The sequence below is a fragment of the Carassius auratus genome, chromosome 21 (genome assembly GCF_003368295.1).
Source record: "Carassius auratus strain Wakin chromosome 21, ASM336829v1, whole genome shotgun sequence".
NCBI lineage: Eukaryota > Metazoa > Chordata > Actinopteri > Cypriniformes > Cyprinidae > Carassius > Carassius auratus.
Genome location: NC_039263.1, coordinates 24,933,978 through 24,953,916, shown reverse-complemented (window position 1 = coordinate 24,953,916; position 19,939 = coordinate 24,933,978). Strand labels below are relative to the sequence as shown.

The 19,939-nt window shown below is 33.8% G+C and overlaps 2 protein-coding genes and 1 long non-coding RNA gene across 3 annotated transcripts; 1 reads left to right on the top strand and 2 right to left on the bottom strand.

The window, feature by feature from the left end:
• The first annotated feature begins 506 nt into the window (after positions 1–506).
• Positions 507–12,984, top strand: wdr91 (WD repeat domain 91). Its single transcript, XM_026196954.1, has 16 exons — positions 507–618; positions 877–1,042; positions 1,849–2,028; positions 3,204–3,411; positions 3,515–3,597; positions 4,605–4,711; positions 5,239–5,404; positions 6,263–6,418; positions 7,795–7,973; positions 8,080–8,230; positions 9,119–9,213; positions 9,329–9,488; positions 9,886–9,994; positions 11,055–11,167; positions 11,249–11,446; positions 12,402–12,984. Exons 2-16 carry the CDS (start codon positions 920–922, stop codon positions 12,564–12,566), a joined length of 2,193 nt encoding a protein of 730 aa, XP_026052739.1. The 5' UTR covers positions 507–618; positions 877–919; the 3' UTR covers positions 12,567–12,984.
• A 1,022-nt stretch (positions 12,985–14,006) lies between these two features.
• Positions 14,007–17,050, bottom strand: LOC113039093 (vitelline membrane outer layer protein 1-like). Its single transcript, XM_026196993.1, has 4 exons — positions 16,761–17,050; positions 15,646–15,782; positions 14,735–14,848; positions 14,007–14,491 (listed from the first exon to the last, which is right to left on the bottom strand). The coding sequence occupies exons 1-4, from the start codon at positions 16,959–16,961 to the stop codon at positions 14,308–14,310; spliced, it is 636 nt and encodes a 211-aa protein (XP_026052778.1). The 5' UTR covers positions 16,962–17,050; the 3' UTR covers positions 14,007–14,307.
• Positions 17,051–17,197: 147 nt separating this feature from the next.
• LOC113039099 (uncharacterized) lies at positions 17,198–19,656 on the bottom strand. Its single transcript, XR_003274861.1, has 3 exons — positions 19,145–19,656; positions 18,878–18,982; positions 17,198–18,217 (listed from the first exon to the last, which is right to left on the bottom strand). It is a non-coding gene; the product is annotated as an uncharacterized LOC113039099 (long non-coding RNA).
• Positions 19,657–19,939: the final 283 nt, after the last annotated feature.

Here is a 19,939-nt window from a genome sequence, read left to right as displayed (position 1 = left end):
CACCAAATTGAATTCAGGACAAGTTAATATAGCCTTCAGCCTGTCTCTGACCCTCCTCTTTCCATCACTAACACTAGCCTTGTGTTTGATTATTCAACCGTGACAGTAAAATGAGCAGCATGAAAATCAGCCGTATAACATCAGCTTTCTATGCGGCTCAAACACCTCAGGAGCTTCTGCTGAATACGTTATTGTTCAGCTTTGCTCTTTCATCATGGAGCCCATTGCTGTCTAGGAGAAACCATTAAGATCATAACAGAGGCCCTATAGGATTTTATGTCTTATGCATGCATGCATTAGTTATTAAGAGTTTTATATAAGTGTCTAAGTAAGGTTATTTTAATAAAGTATTTCAGTACTCTGAGAATAATCTATGAAGACAGAGATTTATTGTATTTCATGAGTTTATTAGCGTTATTAAATTACTTTATTGAGGGTTTTTGCTGTATAGCACGCACGGCGCGCGCGCCCTCTGGCGGGTGTGAACGGCGGCGCGCCCGGACGGCGGCGCGCCCGTCAGCTGACGTCATCCGCACAAGTCGGTCACATGTCGCTTGCAATCACATGACGACTAGAAGCTGAAAACAGGAAGAGTCGCACCAAACATTTATTAATCAGGTAAAAGCTTCGTTTGTTTTAATCCCTGTGTTTATATTCAAAATATTTTAATTGCATTTATTTATTTATACGCGACTATATGGTTAATAACGATGTAGTAAACACATCGTGTCATACCCGAGCTCATCTTTGCTGATAACACTATCACCTTGCATATCAACTCATTTATTGCTATTACTCGGCAAAATAATCATGCATGTAAAATGCGGTTTTTATATCGCATGTATTATGTGCATTGTGTATGTTCTGTGTTGCCAGATGTGCATTGTTTAGGTGTGCGCGCATCAGGAGACGTGTGAAGATGGCCTCTGCGGTGGAGAGGACGGATGATCTGGTCCGAGATTATCTGCTCTATCGCGGGTTCAACAGCACACTGAAGCACCTGGACTCAGAGATCAAATCAGACAAAGAGAAAGGCTTCAGAGTGAGTTCATGTGTGCAGATGCATGCATTCATCTGATCTGATCTGCAGAAGCTTTGTGTGCAGGACTGAAGAGCAACAGGAAATAATAAACACACATTATATACGGTTTAGTAGATAAGTGCATTGAAGTATGAGTATGCATGATCATGCAAACGTCAAATGCACGTTATTGCTCTCTTAAAGGAATAAGTCACCCAAAAATTTAAATGCACTCACCTTCAAGACATCTAAGATTAAGGATGAGTTTGTTTCTTTGCCAGATTTGGAGAAATGTAGCATTGCGTCGCTTGGTTGCTCTGCAGTGAATGGGTGCCGTCAGAATGAGACAAGATAAAAACATGACAATAATCCACAGCACTCCAGTTCATCAGTAAACATCCGGAGAAGACAAAAGCAGAAACAAATATAGCATTAAGACGTTTTTAACTCAAACACATAGAGTCTATAATCCATAATAACGCTTCCTCCAGTGAAAAAGTGTTCTGGTCTGAATCAGGAGAGAAATCTGCACAGATCAAGCAGCGTTTAAACAGATCTAAACTAATATGAGAGGCAACAAGAGATGCACTTTTTCACTGAATGAAGCATTATTATGGATTATGGAGTCATATTTTGGCCAAAAGCAACGGTTTGAAAGTAAAAACATCTTAATGCTGGATTTGTTTCAGCGTTTGTCTTCTCCAGATGTTTACTGATGGACTGGAGTGCTGTGGATTATTGTGATGTTTTATCAGCTGTTTGGACTCTCATTCTGACGGCACCCATTCACATCCATTGCTGGATTGTTGACTGGTGTTTTATGTCAGGTTGATAAGATCATCGATCAGCTCCAGCAGCTGATCCAGAGTTATGATCTGACCGGTCTGAAGGAGTACTGGGCGTATCTGGACCGCAGGCTCTTCTCCAGACTGGAGGACGTCTACAGACCCACCGTCAACAAACTGAGGACCAGTCTGTACCGCTTCTACGTCATTCACACCATTCAGGTGCTCCAGCTCATATTTCACACACAGATCAACAGAGAAAAACAAGAAAACCTATTTTGCATTTAAAAAAATTAAGCCTATTTTTGGTAAAATAGTATTGTTGTGCCATTTTCATGACATTACACAGATTTCGCTTCTCGTTTTGTTAATGTTATGCAATAAAGCACTACATTATTTCCATGTAGTTCTATATTTAATCTATGAAATAATGATCTATAATACAAAATATAATTGAATATAATTTACTAAATTTAACTAATATCTAAAAATAAATTATAATTAAAAAAACACAATAATAAATAATAAAATTATTTTATTTCAGTGTAGTTGAAAATATAATCTATGCTGATAATTAAGTTAATAATTAGCTAAAATATTTCAAGGTGATACTAAATTTAATTAATGACAATAATGAATTTATACCGAGCTATAATTACATATATATATATATATATATATATATATATATATATATATATATATATATATAAATCATTGAAAATATCATTAATATATTATTCACTAATACATAATAAATAATATATTAAGTATAAGTATTATTCATCCAATTATAAATCATAATAAAAGTAACATTAAATATTAATAATAAAATGTTTTTCATTTATATAAAGATATTTAATATAAAAAAATTGATGAATAACAGCTTAATAAAAAACTATATTATTTCCAAGTACTAATTTTATTCTAATGCGAAAATGCATCATTAATAATATTAATAAACATAATATTTGAAAAGATATGTTTAACATAAAATAATAATAAATATTTATACAAAATTCTAAATAATAGTCGTCAATATGTGCTTATATTTTCTCATATAAACAATAAATTAAAAAAGAAAAACGAATGATAAAAAAAATAATTATGCAATAAAAAAAGCTGTATTATTTCCAGGTAGTACTAAATTGTTGCTAATAACAAATTTATACTGGTCAATAAATACAAATATTATTTATGACTATAATAGGTAACATAAATAGCATTAAATAACATATGTATTAACTATGAAATAATAATAGTAGTAGTTTTAAATGATAATGTCGAATAACAACAATAATAATAAATGAAATGTCCTGTGTCAGTCTCTTCTGCTCAGTATAGTTTCTCTGTGGAAGACTAATGTCTTGTATATCTCTATATCTCGTGTGTCTCAGACGAAGACTCCGGAGAAGACGCAGGAGTTTTTCCAGAAGCAGGCTCTGGAGCTGCAGACTCAGCCGGAGTGGCGTGATTGGTTCGCTCTGCCCTTCATCCCAGCGCCGGAGCAGAATCCCTCCTTCTCTCCGTATTTCTCCCGGCAGTGGGCCGACACGTTCCTGGTGTCTCTGCACAACTTCCTGAGCGTCCTCTTCCAGTGCATGCATATCCAAACACCTCAGCTCTTTCAATAGCATTAATGTGACCCCGATGCCTAGAAATGACACTCATGAACAGATTATAGATGTGCATTCCTTAACATCTTCACCCCAGCCTGTGCTCTTGAGCTTCGACAATGAAGTACAGAGAATCAAAACTGTGCAGGAGGAGAACGAGGAGCTCAGGCAGATGGTGAGGTCTTCACTGTTCAGTAGTTTAGAGAGATATGATGACTATGAAGTCCAGATGACTAGAGTGAAAGGCAAATATATAACGAGTGCAATCTGGCACTTAAACGATGCTGAGAATGAATTTATACTGTTCAATAATTCGAAATATTATTAATAATTAATATAATATTCAGTAATATATAAAATAACTCTAATAAATCAATCCAAATAATACAGTTTTAATACTAAATGCTAAATAATTAAATGGTTATATAATTATTATTAATAATAAAAGTGCTGTTAATAAATAGATAAATGATAATAAAAATTATACTGACGATTTGTACTGAATTTATACAAATGTACAGTTAAAAATACCATTAATATATTAATAAATATAGTATTTAGTAAATGTATACATCATATAATGCAATAATAACAATGAAATAAGCAATAATAAATTAAATAATAATAATACAAATAATAACACTGTAAAAAATATATTAATTTAAGGCAGTCCTACATAATTTATGCTAATGATATAATTCATATATGTGTTATTTTCTTAATAATTAAATGCATTTTATTTGTATTGTGCCTTTTTTACACTCAAGACACTAGAAGTATTACATAATTTTTGCTGATAATGAATTCAAAGTGATTAATAATTGAAATTGTTAAAATATGCATTAATTAATAAATTTGTTTATACATAAATCTATATTTAAAAATAGTCATTTGTAAATATTTTTTAAATAATTATATAAATATTATATAAGTTTTGGTTATTTAAAAAACAAATCATATATATAAGCATATATTATTATATAAAATAAAATAATAATACTATATTATTTCAAGGTAATACTAAATAAATAAAAAATATTTAACTATAACATAATGTAAAATATGATTGTTCCGCTCACTGCTTGGTTTGCAAGCATGTGCAGTGAGGCACTCCCAATGGAAACAGGGTAGTATTTGGTAGAGATGCATTTGTGCGTAATCTTATATCTCCATTGCTTCCAGTTATTTGCTCTTCAAGTAGAATGGCGACAGAAGAAAGACGAGGACATGGTCCATCACAAGCTACCACCTTACGTCCAGCACATGGACCGACTGGGCGACACTGAGCTGTGAGGAGACTTTAGGACCTCAATCATCCGCTTTTAACCACTTCACACAATACAGCTATATTAACTTATTATAATGAGACTGACCGAGTTTGATTAGTGAATAAACGTTCACTTGAAATGTCACTTGATTTGACGTGTTTGTGATCTTTTCTCTGCATTCACTGCGATTCAGATCATCTCGGGATCAGTGCATTTGATTTGAGGAAATCATGTAACAGTATGAGTCAAATATGAAATCAAAGCTTCATTGTATAGATTTGAAACAATGTATTTGCACAATAAACATCTAAATGAGATGTAAAGGTAATTTCTGCAAGCTCTTTGTGAAAATTAAATCACATTTTATACAATCAGACTGCAGCGATTCTTGACAAAAAGCCTCTTTGTGTGATTTACTGGAGAATCAAGGCAATGAAACCAGGAACAGGGTAAACAGAGGAGAGGAAGTGAGCGGGAGATCAGCTAGTGTGTGTGTGTGTGTGTGTGTTTTCAGAAACGTGAGCGATGTTTCGTCTGTTTTCTCTTAGAGATCTCGTGTTCAGTCAGAGGAACGTCAACATGACCACGCCAACCAGAAACTTCTTCTCCACCTTCCTCCCTCAGACCCGACGGGCCCCTGGGAAAACGGCCCCGGGGCCACAATCCTCGCCCACACAGGCCTCGCTGGGCCGGAAGGACCCCACTGCCACCCAGGTAAAGCACAATCTGTATTTTAGAAGCATTGTTGTTTTGGTATTTTCTGTTTTAATTTTAATATAGATTTTTTTTTTAAGAAATGTTGACTTGGGCAATTATAAAGGGTTATTAAAAGCATTATAATTATTCATAATGTGTGTTGCAATACATTATATCATGCCGTAAATAATTACAACCAAATGTAAAATGCTGTGTTAAAAAGTGTTATGGTATTAATTGTGGTTACATGTTTAGATGAAGGACCCCCCTCCTAAAATCTAAAAGGCATATATAAAGATGTAAATATAACTTATTTATACTGTGAAAAGAAAATTATATTATAAAAATATTATTTAGGAAATGTTCGTTTTTTTTCCTACTGATTAATGTACTGTAGTGTTAGATGTACTGTAATTTTTATTTATTATAATCTAATTTTAAAGTGTATTTATTTTAATCTTATTTTATATTTTTATTTTCATTGTTAATGTTAATACTTGTTGTATTGTACTGTATTGATAACTGTATTACTACTTTTTTTAAACTAATAATTGTTTTATTAAGTTACATTATGCTTTTTCTTCTCTTAGCTCTGAGCTGTTTTTTATTATTTATTTTAATCTATCTATCTATCTATATATATATATATATATATATATATATATATATATATATATATATATATATATATATATATTATAATTTTTTTTAATTGTAATATTTTCTTTAGTTAGTTAGCTTTGCAAAAATTTTTTTAGTTTTTTGTCCATTTGTTTTATTTTTTTCTTGTATCTATTCCAGAGACCCCAGCACTTCTTTACGGTATGTTTTTCTGCTAATCTGATGGTTTTTCTGTCTGTGTTTTTTTTTCACAAGGCTGTGAAAGCAAAAGATCTCCCTTCTGCTAAAGACTTGAAGATGCCCTCTGTTTCCACTGCGACGGTGGATTTGGCCACAGGTCATTCCCTAAAGAGACGACAGCATGACCACGAGAAAGAGAGAAAAGAGCTGCTCTCCAAACTCCCACAACAGGTCTGAGAAAACATCCACCAGAGCCAAACAAAGGCCCTTCTGTCTTTCTGTCTTCAGTGTCTGACACTGGCACAACAGTAGACACACACTATTTCAGTGCTTTTGGTTTGAGAAGAACATTTCTTGTTCATTTTCTCCATAAGGATGTTAAATGTTCTGATCCATAACTCAAACTAACCAGCCTTCGGATGAATCATGATTGTAACTTTGATCTAAAACAATAAAATCTATTTGAATCTCAATAAAATAACAAAGATACAAGATGATATTTTATGAGGAAATGCACTACTAATCTCACAAAGAAATCAAATTTTTAGATTTTTGGATATTTTGCTTTGATAAAAACTTGTTTAAAGACAAGTGAAAAGAAAACATCCGAAATGTACATTTAAATGTTTATTTTATTGCACTTTATCTATTTGAGCATGTCAATTTAAATTCTAATCCATACTTTTACAAGTTTTTTTCTCCACTTCAGAACCTACATACATCAAACTTTGCAGTTTTATTCCTCTCTATATTCTGAAGGTTTTTACTGTGGGGTTTGTTCATATATCATTCACACTGATGAATATCACACTTAATTCCTAAAAAAGTGGCGAAAAAGCATATTTTTAATCGTTGTGAGTTTGTGTCTCTACTTTAGCAGAACTTACATACACCAAAACTTAGAGTTTTATTCCTCTCTATATTCTGAAGGTTTTTACTGAGGGGTTTGTTCATATACTATTCATTTGATAATTTTTTACAAACATTTTATCCCTAAAAACATGGCAAAAATTTGTTTTTTATGTGTGTTGACAGTACTTTCTGATTTATGGAGTGATAAAAATAGATATCCAAAAACCCCTCTGTAAAAATCTTTAACTCTTCTATGTCAACAAAATTAAATAAGAATTTTGAGCCTGGGTTTGTCTGATGTTCAGATTAATTTCCTGGAAAATAACATGCTTTACATTGGGTTGAAATATACTTTTTTCTTTTATCAATTTTTTTTTTTAAAGATTAAAAAAACCTGATTAAGTCCTTTAAATAAAATGAACAGATAGAACGTTTGATGTTAATAATGCTAATATTTAGTTAATAATAGTTAATAGTTAATAATGGTATTTTTAATTGTTAGTAATCTAATGGCAACAAACGGACTTGAACTTATTGTAAAGTATTTCCAAGAATATATATTTATAGATTATAACAAAATATTAAGATATATACAAATATAAAAGAGGTTTGAGAATGAAGGTTGAACTTTGTTTCTTTTGTAATGCATCATGGGAGTGCGAGGTCACTGCTGTTATCTCAGTCTGGATATTAAACATGCCAAAAACATCATGCCGGGTCTGTCTAGAACGTTATCGTGTTTCTGATCTCCACAGAGCATGGAGAAGAAAACTGATTCTGATCCAGATTCTCAAACCGAAGCTCTTCCTGATCAAACAGACTCCACCAATCAGACGCGAGTCTGTGAAGTGGGCGGAGCTGCAGTGGAGCAGCCCTTCATTAAACTCAGTCAGGATGAGTACGGAGAGCATCACTCATCCATCATGCACTGCAGGTGAGTGTAGATAACCAACATCGAATATAGCTGTTCATGCAGCAGAAGTAGTTTTTGAACTATGTCAGTCCTTTTTGGTTTTTTAGTCTCATGTTTGTGTTTTCAGGGTGGACTGCTCGGGCAGGAGAGTGGCCAGTCTGGATGTGGATGGTGTGGTGAAGGTTTGGGCTTTCAATCCCATCATGCAAACCAAAGCAACTATCATGTCCAAGTCCCCGCTGCTCTCTCTAGAATGGGCAGCCAAACCCGACAGACTGGTAATTACGTTTTTTTGGTGAACAAAACACTGGTAAATAGATTTAGCTATTTTAGATTTTAGCTTTTAAGGAGTGCAAATAAGCATATTAAATATATTTAAGCTGTAAATGTTTCTAATAAAAACAATCACACTCTACCAAAATGTTTGGGTTTGATGAGATTTTTTTTAAAGTTTTTGAAAAGTTTCTTCTTCAATAATGTTGTGAAATATTAGTACATTTTAAAATAATGGATGTTTTATTTGAATCTGTTTATTTTATTATCATTGATGTCCTATTAAAGTTTTTGTTAACAATATGAATTTGATTTGATTTTTTTTTACATTTTGTTAAAATTTTTGTTGGTGTTTAGTCATTTATTATTTTTTATATAGCTTTTACATTTTTTATTTTAGTTTATCTACCTTTATCTTTTTTAGTTCTTCAGGTTAAACTAAACAAAAACCAAGTGATGAAAATGTGTGTTTCTTCTTTTAGTTGTACTGTAATAACCCTGATTTGAATATATTTTTAAATGTAATGTATTTCTGTGATGCTCCGCTGTATTTTCAGCATATTCCTCCAGTCTTCAGTGTCACATGATATTCAGAAATCAGAATAATATGCTTCTCAAGAAACATTTCTGATTATTATCAATGTTGAAAACTGTTTTTGTGGAAAGCATGATGCATTTTCAGGATTCTTTGATGAATAGAAAGTTCAAAAGGACAGCATTTATTTGAAATATAATTTTTTTATTTGTAACATTATAGATATCTTTACTGGCACTTGTGCAATTTAATGCATCCTTGCTGAATTAAAGCATTGTTATTATTTTGAACAGTTCTGGTAAAAACTACTAGTATTTGCTTGATTTTATTGGTTTATGTGGTGATTTTCCTCCTATAGCTGTTGCTCGGCAGTGGCGTCGGTACAGTAAAACTTTACGACACAGAGGCCAAGAAGAACCTGTACGAGATGACAATAGACGACGTCCATCCACGGTGAGCCCTCACAGATTACCCATAATGCACCAGGATTTTTGTTTTTAAAAGTAGATGACAGTATACAGTAAACATGCAGTAGATTCCTCTTCCACTGAGCTTCCTGTGTGTTTAGGATCCTGTCGCTGGCCTGCAGTCCGAGCGGAACGTCGTTCGTTTGCTCCGCCGCGGCTCAAGCTGCTCATTCTGGTGTTGTGATGGAGGGCGATGCACGAGTTTCGGCTCCCGTATCCGGACAGCTGCTGCTGTGGGACACCAAAACCGTCAAACAGCAGGTACTGGAGCCAAATGACACTAACAAAGAAATGCAATGACTGAAAACTCAATGTATGCAGGTGCGAGTATGCAGCTTACATGCAACTTGTATGTAATTGTAAATTAGCAATATAGCGATGGCATAGAAGAACCATTCAGTCAAAGAACTTTCACCAACATTGGGCTCTTTTAAAAGAAATTTGATATTGTATTGATTAGAATTAGCTTTTGGCTCAACAGATTGATCTAGCAAAGTGGCCTTCGTTTTCTCCTGTGATGTTTGTTTTATTTGCTTATTTATTTATCAGTCTTTTTCCTCTCAGAGATGTAAGTATCATTTTTTATTAGCTGTTGGTATTGTACAGCAAATTGGTAAACCTTATGTTGTTTTAATAATGATTTTCTTGATGCGTTCAGCTGCAGTTTGCGCTGGAGCCGGGGCCGGTCGCTATAAACTGTACGGCGTTTAACCACAACGGAAACCTGCTGGTGACCGGAGCCGCAGATGGGATGATACGACTGTTCGGTGAGACGCTTTCAGCTCTACTGAAGACAATAGTGTTAATATTTTTTATTTCAGCTCAATTCAGTTAATTGTTAGTGTTCCAAATTCCAAATTCTGTTCAGTTCAATAACAGTGTGTCAATGTTCCAAAGTTTTATAAATTGTAAATCAAATTCAAAAACATTCATTTTTAAACTCAGTGTAGTGACAATGTTACAAATTTGATAAATTATGAAATTGATCAATTTCAGTTTTTAAAGCAGCTCTACAGTAAACAATATTCACTCTTCTGATCAGTTCAGTTAAATTTTGGTTCATTTCTGTTTATTGTTAATTCGGTTGAGTTCAATAACTCTATCAGTCTTGTAAAATTAATCAATTGTGTTGTAATTTTAAAGCTCAATTTTAGCAGTACAGCAGCTTAACGGATGACAATAATTTAATTATTTAGCTTAATTTAGTTCAGTATTGATTCAGTTCAGTTTAATAACAGAGTTGATATCTAAAGTGCATTAATTATAAAACAAATTCAAAAATAGTCATTATTCAACTTAATTTATTTTAATGTTCAATGCTGATTCAGTTCAGTAATAAATTCATTGCAAAATTAATTATTATGAAATCAATTCCATTTCAGCAATAAAGCAGCTCTTCAGAAGACAATAGAGTGATTTTCCACCTCGGGTTAGTTCAGTTGCAAAATTAATCAACTATGAAACATATTCTATTTCAGTTATTAAGGAGCTCTGTAGAAGACAATAGAGTAATTTTTTAGCACAGTTTAGTTGAACTTTGTTTCAGTTCATTTCCATGTTGATTCAATTCAGTTCAATAACAGTATCAGTGTTTCAAAGTCCATCAGTTATGAAACTAATTAAATTGACAGAGATGTTCGTCAGTTTATTATATAGATATTCGGCTCAGTTCAGTTTAAAATCAGTAATACTTTGTTCTCATCCGATGCTGTCAAGTCAATGCAGTTCAGCTGATAATATCACTGGATATGAATCCTTTTTTAATTTCACATGTCTCACATTTATTGTGCATGTTGAAGTGTTTGTTTCTGCTGTGTTTCTCTGTAGACATGCAGCGCTATGAGAGTGCATTGAGCTGGAAGGCTCATGATGGTGAAGTGTACAGCGTGGAGTTCAGCTACGACGAGAACACCGTCTTCAGCATCGGAGAGGATGGGAAGGTGATGGGAAATTTGGGATTTTTATAGGAATATCTAGAGTTAAGTGTAGATTCATCGCTAAACGTCATGTTTTGTTGTCAGTTTGTTCAGTGGAATATCCACCGCTGTGGCGTGAAACAGTCGGAGTACTCGCTGTCCCAGGATGCCGTGGGGCCGTTTGTCCTGTCGGGTTACAGTGGTTATAAACAGGTTCAGGTTCCACGAGGTCGACTCTTCGCTTTCGACTCTGAGGGGCAACATGTGCTCACCTGCTCCAGCAGCGGAGGAGTTATCTACCGGGTAAAAATACATTACCAACCACTCACACCTGTCAGACCAGCTTAAACAAGTAGCAAAACAAACTGTTTGGTACAGCTAAAAATAGAGACCGGAACCCAGACCCATAGAATTAAAAAATTGGCAGCTCCCACTTTTATGGGAAAAAAACGGTGGACAAACCAGGGTTGTTTTTAGTATAATTGATATAGTTTGATAGAATAATGAGGTAATTTTTTTGTGTTTTCATATTAATGTTAGTTCAAGTTTTAGTCATTTTGTTGGATTATTATCTTTTTTTATTATTTTTTGCTTTTTTATTTAGTCTATTTAGCGTTTATTTTTGCTTACGTTTTAGTTATCTTAGTACTTTAACTTAAACTAAACAAATTGAAAAATGCTGCCTTTACTTAACTTGATTAATTTTTATATTTGATTCAATTGATTCAATAACATTTATTTTTTTATTCTTTAGTTTTATTAATTTTATTAATTTATTTTTTAATATGTCTTAATAGTTTTATCAAGTTTATTTCAGTTTTGGTTTCAGTTATTTTAGTACTTCGACAAAAATGAGAAATGCTACTTTAGCAGCTAACTGAAATAAGTTTATATTTAATTTTATTTCAGCCATCATTTTTTTTTATTCCGTAGTTTTAGTATTTGGTTATCTGTTTTTTTTTTTCATTATTATTATTATTAGTATTATTATTATTTTAAATATCTAAATTGTTTTTATTAATTTTGGTATCAGTTTTAGTTATTTTAGTATTTCAACTAAATAAGAAATGCTGCCTTGGCAACTATAGCTGTAATAAAATATGTTTTCTCTTTATATATATATATATATATATATATATATATATTTTTTTTTTTTTTTCAGTTAATTTTTATCTTAGTTCATGTATCAGAATGTGTACTCATGGTTTTAGGTTTAATGTTTCTGATTTAACCTCATATCTGCTCTGCTCTTGTCTAGTTGAATAAGGCGGACACTGGTCTGGAAAGCGTCTTGTCTCTTGGGGGTCATAAAGCGCCTGTCGTCACAGTTGATTGGTGCACGGCGATGGACTGCGGCACCTGTCTCACCGCGTCTATGGACGGCAAGATCAAACTCAGCACGCTACTCGCACAGAAACCCTAAAGTTCACCAATCAAGTACAGCAGATATGAAATGAGCCAGTTCTATAGTTTAAATCACATGATGTCTTATGAACCAATCAGCCCTGACTGGTGACCATTAGAATATCAAAACAATGTTAATGATTCAAAGAAAACAAAGTCTGTATTTCCACTGAATGATAAAACGGACCATAAAGTCCCAGAGAGTGATGACGTATTATATTTTTCATAAATCATTTATGTTTCTGTGTGAGTTAGTAATGTCTGAGCATGTGGAGAAATGTTACTTGAGAAAGAACAAATGAACAAATGTTCAGTCAGGTCAGTGAGGAAGGGCATTACCTACACATTAATGTTTCTTTTCTTCTAAGATGATGTTTATTTCTTACTTCTGGAACCATAAAATAGAGCTTAGCCAAGTAATAAACTATTTGAATGATGTTCATAAACTTTTTTTTTTTTTTTGCATCCTGTTGAACAATAAAAACAAATATAATCAACTAAAGTTCTTTGTGTCATTTAAAGTGTCGTGTCGAGGTCCTAAGTTAATTTATAAAAAAGGGGAAAAACTATTTTTGTATAAATTAATTCCAAATATGTTCACAGTAATAGTACAATTACAAAGGTAAGTCACTTTAAGTCAAATGTCTTAATTTATAAAAGCAAAAATAGCCACTTAATTTAATTATTCTGAGCTGTTATGAGTGACCTTCATATAAGCACAGAATAGTTACCCCAGACCCTTTACTGGCATCTTTGTTTAGAAGTTAAACCTGGTATACTTTTTAGTTCATCATGATTGTATCATGTTAATTTGTTAACATTGTCCATTAGTGCATTGATGGTTCAGTTTTACAATATGAGCGATAAGTTTGATTATTTGTGGTTATTGAAAGGGATAGTAGGCTACGCACACAAGTCAGTACCCTTGATGTTCTGTAGTATTGATTTTTGGCTTTTTCAGCGCTTTAAATAATAGTTGGTAAAACAGACTGAAATGTTAAAATACTACTAGCGAAAATCTCGACCGTTGCACTAGTGTGCGCGTTCATAACTGCGGAGTTTGGCGCGACTAGAATAATTCGCGCCCATTTTTAAAAATCAGTGCTCGCGTCAAATAAGAACCGACAAAAGTAACGGACATAACTTACTTCAGAGAACCAAAGCCTATTGTATGTCTAGCACGAGTAGCAACGGAGTGTACGAGGTGTTTCTTTATTTATTTTCTAGATCTTTTAAAATTAGATTATATTGTTGCCCTCTTTTAAATATGAATGATTTTATAAAAAAAAATCTATTTTAGATCTGCCCAGTTCATTCTGGCCAAAACCGTTTAAGAACTATTTCACATCAACAATATCAAGGTGAGTAAAATTACAGATTTTTTTTTTTTTTTTTTTTTTTGAGGGAACTAGTTTTTTAAGTTAACACCGGTAAGAACTGACCCATGAGGAGGCCTTAAATAAATTCATCATCTTTCACCTTTTTAATGATATCCTTTAAAAAAAATCACAAGTAGTAACTTTATATAAATTGACTACTAGTCACAAATCTTATCTCATGACAAACCTGAAGAATACATAAGTAAATTCTTCAGTATGTTCAAGATCTATGCAGTTGCTGTTGTCCTTTAAATGTGAATGGGAAGAAGTCTCTCACTCTTAGATCTGCCCAAAACTAGCTGAGCACTACTTGAAGGTAGGTTTACTGATGATGCATTAAACAATTCCACCAAATGATTTGTTTCTGAAACAACCAATCATTCAATCACAGCAGTACATGCGCAGATCATTGAGGGCCGTGTCGTCTCCGACTCCCTGCGGCTGCTCAACCATCGTCTCGATGCCACAGATTCCCTTTCCTCCACACTTCTCGCTCCAGTCGCCCCATTCGCCCCACGACATCCCGGATCCCTGCAGCATTTCGGCATTTCCACTGCAGTTAAACCTGGAAATACAATGACCACACAATAATCACAACCAGTGCTAGCCTATGGGTCCAACTGTGCATCTCTAAGCATTTCAATAGCTCTAAACGCTTGACCGGGTGACTTCATATCCATGTCAGATGAGTCTCATGCAGTGGTGTGTTTATACAGCTTGTTATGGGATGCTGCGAGAACCACATTCTTGCTCCAGAATCCTGCGGCTTTAGAAAATCTGGTTGCCATAAATTAAATAAGTTCATCACCTGATATTGTTTGCGGCCGTGTCGTCCCAGGTCCCTTGGTAGGGTTCCACTCTCAGCTGAAAAGATGTCAGAAATCCACTTGAGCACCATTTGATATCTGACCATTTACCCCAGCTAAGGAAAGAACATGATAAGGAACGTTAGCGGTATAACCAATTATTTGTTAGTTTAATAAATATGGAGTGTCCATTTACACTAAGTGCAAATAGCCCACCTTGTTGACAGAGGCTATATACACTAATCCGCCCACTAACATGTGATTGGTTTAATCAAAAGTCAAAACACGGTTATCTAACAACAGTCCCTGTGACGTACATGGCTAGGTATACTGCAAATTTCAAATATTTTCAATATCACATGGGAATGGCCATTATTTTCAATAAAAATTAAGGAAATAATCGCTGAAAATAAAGTATTGGGTAGGGTTAAAGTAGGTGTGGTGAAGGCTTTATTGTCCCAATAAAGTGGCATCCATTTAATAATTTGAATTAAAATAATAGTTTACATTCAATACGTTATTATTGCAAATGGTTTTATAATGTACTACAATAATGAGGCACAGATACTATTTGCAATAAATAGCAGTAAATCCTGCTATTTTACCATAGTGTAAATATAATCTGTCTATTTGCACTTGTGTAAATGCTCTTTAGACTTAGTGCAAAAAGACGCTGCCTTATAAAAAATCCAGCTTAAAAGAGATAGCATAACACTTTGATGTTGCCAGCTCTGTTCGAAATACGAATATGCTGTCTTGCACACGGCTGCATCTAATTGAAATGATCCTCATTAGTGACTGATTTGATGCGCTCTAAATAGGCAGCAACTCTGTCAAAAGATGCTCCCTGTATAGACAGCTCACTAGGTTTTGGCACAGAGCTTCTGTATTACATCCAGTTCAAACTCTTCACCTTCCTACGTCGGACTGAACTGTGGCGTAGTCCTCGTATGGGCCCGATGAGCCTTTGGACGGGTTGATGCAGTGAAGACGAATCCCATTGAGCGCTGTGTTATCACCAACCAGCAGAGATTCCCACTTACCTGCCACCTTTAGAAAAACAACAGCACTAATAACGTCATGGTTTATAGTCACACTGAGCAGTTGATGTTATTATGGTTAACTAAAACAAAAACTAAGAACTTATATTAACTCAAACGAAATCAGTCAAACAGTTACACTTATAGAAAATATTTCTCATTTCTATTAAGTTTCAGTACTAAAATGACACAATTAGAAATAACTATAACCTAACATAAAATCTAAATGAAAACTGAAAATCTAAAAAATTCAACGAAATACATGAAAACCATAAAACTATATATATATATATATATATATATATATATATATATATATATATATATATATATATATATATATATATATATATATATATTATACTAAAATGTTTGTAGCTGTGTGAAAGGATATTTTACATATGGTGTTTTACTAAAATAAATTAGTTGAGTTTTGGTATTTTTTTTTTATTTAGGTTGTGAAGTTGGATATAAATGTAATAGTTGTCAATTGAAGTTAAGATACTGAAGATTATGAAACCTATATGTTTTTTTTTTAAATTTATGTTGTTTTGGTGTTTATAAAGCTACCATGGCTGTTTTCATGGCAAGAAAAAAGGGTCAAATGTAGCCAAATTTAAAAATAAGAAAAAAAATTAATTACAATATTTTTTTTTTTTTTTTTACAATTTATTGATTGAAAGATCTAACATTTCTGGTCTGCAAATATCTGACTTAATATTTTGTTCCCATGAAAAATGAATCACTTTTAGATGGTGTGTATCAGTGCCATGATAAAAATATCGCACACATACCATATTATAATAATATCATATAGTGTGCTACTGTAGAATTCACTATTGGTTATATATTAACTTTAACATGACCTATAGTCTGGCATTAGGTGAAAACTTCACAATAATCAATTAGATCAGAAACATTGAGTTAAGTTAGTTTGGTTACCAACAACTAAACCTCACACTACAGTATACTGGTAATAGTTACTCACCTTAAGACTAAAACCTGTGGCGTACATTCCAGTTGGACACATTTCTTTCTGACCCCATGTGCCCCATCGCATCCCATTATGGACCTTCAGCACCGACCCAAAAGGTCTGCTGATGGTTCGCCCGAAGCGTCCTCCTGCGATCACATACTGCCCGAAAACAGCCAGCAGTGAAATCAGCGTCAGAGAAAGAAACCTGTACATGGTTTGAGAGCCGTCTTTATGTCTCCTGCTGGAGATCCGAACAGATGTGTGTGTGTGTGTGTGTGTGTGTTGGTTCGTCACAGAGCTCAATGTAGGACATTGACCCTCCACCAACAGCTGGATCCAAGTCCAACCAGCACAACAAACAGAACCTCTCTCCAAAAGTAAATAGAGGCAGAATATACAGTAAACTGACCATTCGCTCAAGACATAAGACTTGATCAGTATTATTATTCTCTGGTTCAAGACAATTATGCAAAACTGTGGCACAGAAATACAGATATGCTTAGATATCAAAGTGAATGACCTGCATGTAAACTCACAATAACACAAACACGAAATAGGTCAAATGTCACTCAGACAAAGTTTAGCTCATTTAAAACTGCGTTGCTTGGCATTTGTATTCAATGTATTTTTTTATTTTGATATCATAGTAGTTCACAGAAATACTTTAAATATATATTGTAAAGATCTTCTTATGATTGGAGTTCTACAGAAATTAAAGTTATTGTAAATGTACCTGTTTTATTCATTGTTTGATTAGTCAGTCAAATCCAAATGCATTTAGAGAAAGGAGTGTGATGCAAAGATACATTTAAATGTGAGTCAGTTTAGTGGGAAGGGCATAATATAAGGGCGAAATAAAATATAAGACGGTATTTCTGTCTTTCAAAGATTATGTTAATTCTTAGACATGGATGTCCTGCTAAACCAAGAATGCCTCAAATATTAAAATGTTGTTTGTATACATTTTTGCATCCCTTTCCATGAACATTTTTGTAAGACATTATTGTCAATAGAGTGCATTGTGCCATTTCAGGCTAACTGAATACATTTTAATACACGGCTACATGATGCATGTATGATATTAGGTTTACTTTGAATGCAATGTAAGCTTGTATAGAAGCATCTGCCATATATACTACTGTAATAAAAAATGTTGTACAGTAAGATGTTACAGTAAAGGATGTGAAACTGCAAGGTGCTTCTTAGAAAGAAACTTTAATGCTGATATTTGTTGCCAGATCAGGAGTCTTCAAGCTAAAGAATTACATGAAGGAATTAAAACTCTAATCATTATTTCATTATAAATATTTTTATAAATAGCTGTGTGATAAGTGAGAGGCTATCTAGTAAACTTTATAATCAGTGGACTGCACATTAAACTATACTGTATGATGCAGTTAATACTATAGTTCATTATAGTATGATGATCAATTATGATCCGTCTCGCGTTTCTGGTCGTCCTCTTACACCTGAAAGAAAACAGATCTCAGCTCAGCCAGCACTTCTGTTGTGTAATCAATCAAACGGACAAACAGTGATTTAAGTGCCATCCGAGTGTGATTTTGTCTGGATTGAGGAGCTGTTAATGTCAGAGCGCTTCTGTCATGCATCCAGTTGTTCCAAATCTGCATTTATTTCTTCTTCTTCTAAAAAAAAGAGTCTTCTAAGAAAGATATTTTGAAGAAAGTTGACGAGAAAACAGTTGATGGTAGCCACAATGTAGTCAATGGCCACCATCATTCTTGAAGGTGACTAAATGATATCAGAATTTTCATTTTGGGTTGAATTGGCCCTTCAACACTTTCTCGTTAGCCCCAAAACAGCTTTCAGTAAAACCAAAATGATTCATTTTCTACTTTATCCTCTTTATTATGTAATAGAGATTGGCAAAGGATTGCTTGCATGAACAGATAAATACATACTTCATCATTGCTAGGCAAAAAAGCAATCCATGACCCCTTTAATTTATTTTTATTGAACTGTTGTATAAAAACAATATCACACAATCATGCTGTTATTCTGAACATCAGTTATGTGATCATCTACAGCCTTGTGCACAGTCACAGCCACGCTCAGATAAACATACGTGTTTAAAAATATATATATATATATATTATACTAGCACTTACTTGATGTTTGTGATCATGCCGTCTTCAAATCTTAGCTGAAAAGCAGTTAATAAGGACACACAGGAACAAGATCCATCCAGTCCATTTAATATCCACTGATCGGAGCTGTGGACAAACACAAATTTAATGATCAAACCAGTAATTATTTTCAAGAAAATACTTTTTTTTTTGCTAGCTTATAAAGAAGCTGCTCCTACGTATTAATGTAAGAATTCTTAATATAACCTGCTATAGTTAGTTTTATAACTTGTAATGTGAGCGCTTTACCGGTCTACTTCTGACTGAACTGACTGTCTGTAGTCCACATATGAGCCCGTAAAGAGATTCGATAGGCTGGTACAGTAAAGACGAATCCCGGTTAGTACTCTGTTATCATCCCCAATAACAGAGGGCGGTCTATACACCTTAAAAACAAAACACGACAATCCTCCATTGGAAAGATGGAGCCACAAGCAATGTTTTAGGGTTAACTTGAACACAACCCACAGTGACTTGAGCTTCATGTTCTTTAGTATTAAGCAGGTACTTAAGGAAATCTTAAGCAGACGCTGTTCATTACTAACAGTGACTGAACCGTCAATTACCAATTACATGTTTAATCACTTTTATTTCATCCCAAGTCCCCCACCAGACCCCATTCGGCACAGTCAGCACTGATGTGGACTGAACGCTCAAATGTAGCCCAATAATGACCAACAGTAAAGAGAGAAAGCAATGCATTGCTGAAGATTGATGAAATCGGCCAAAAATACTGATGGAATTATTTCTAAAACTTCAGAGTGCATTTATATGGTTCTTCGGTGTTGTGATATCCTGGTTCTAACCAATCAGTGAGCAGGAGAACAATAAAGTTTAGTACTCTATTCTTCGTCCAGTTCAAAAGCCCATTACTTTCATGTATTTCGGGAGAAACTGAGGAATTCAAGTGCTGTACGTTTAATCCGGCTGACAGGACTCTGAACTGCAGCGCTCATCTCGTTATAGATCAAGATAATTTATAAAGGTTTTTAAACGAAGAATCAGAATATCAGATAGTTGTGGGTACCTGTGGGTGGCACAGGC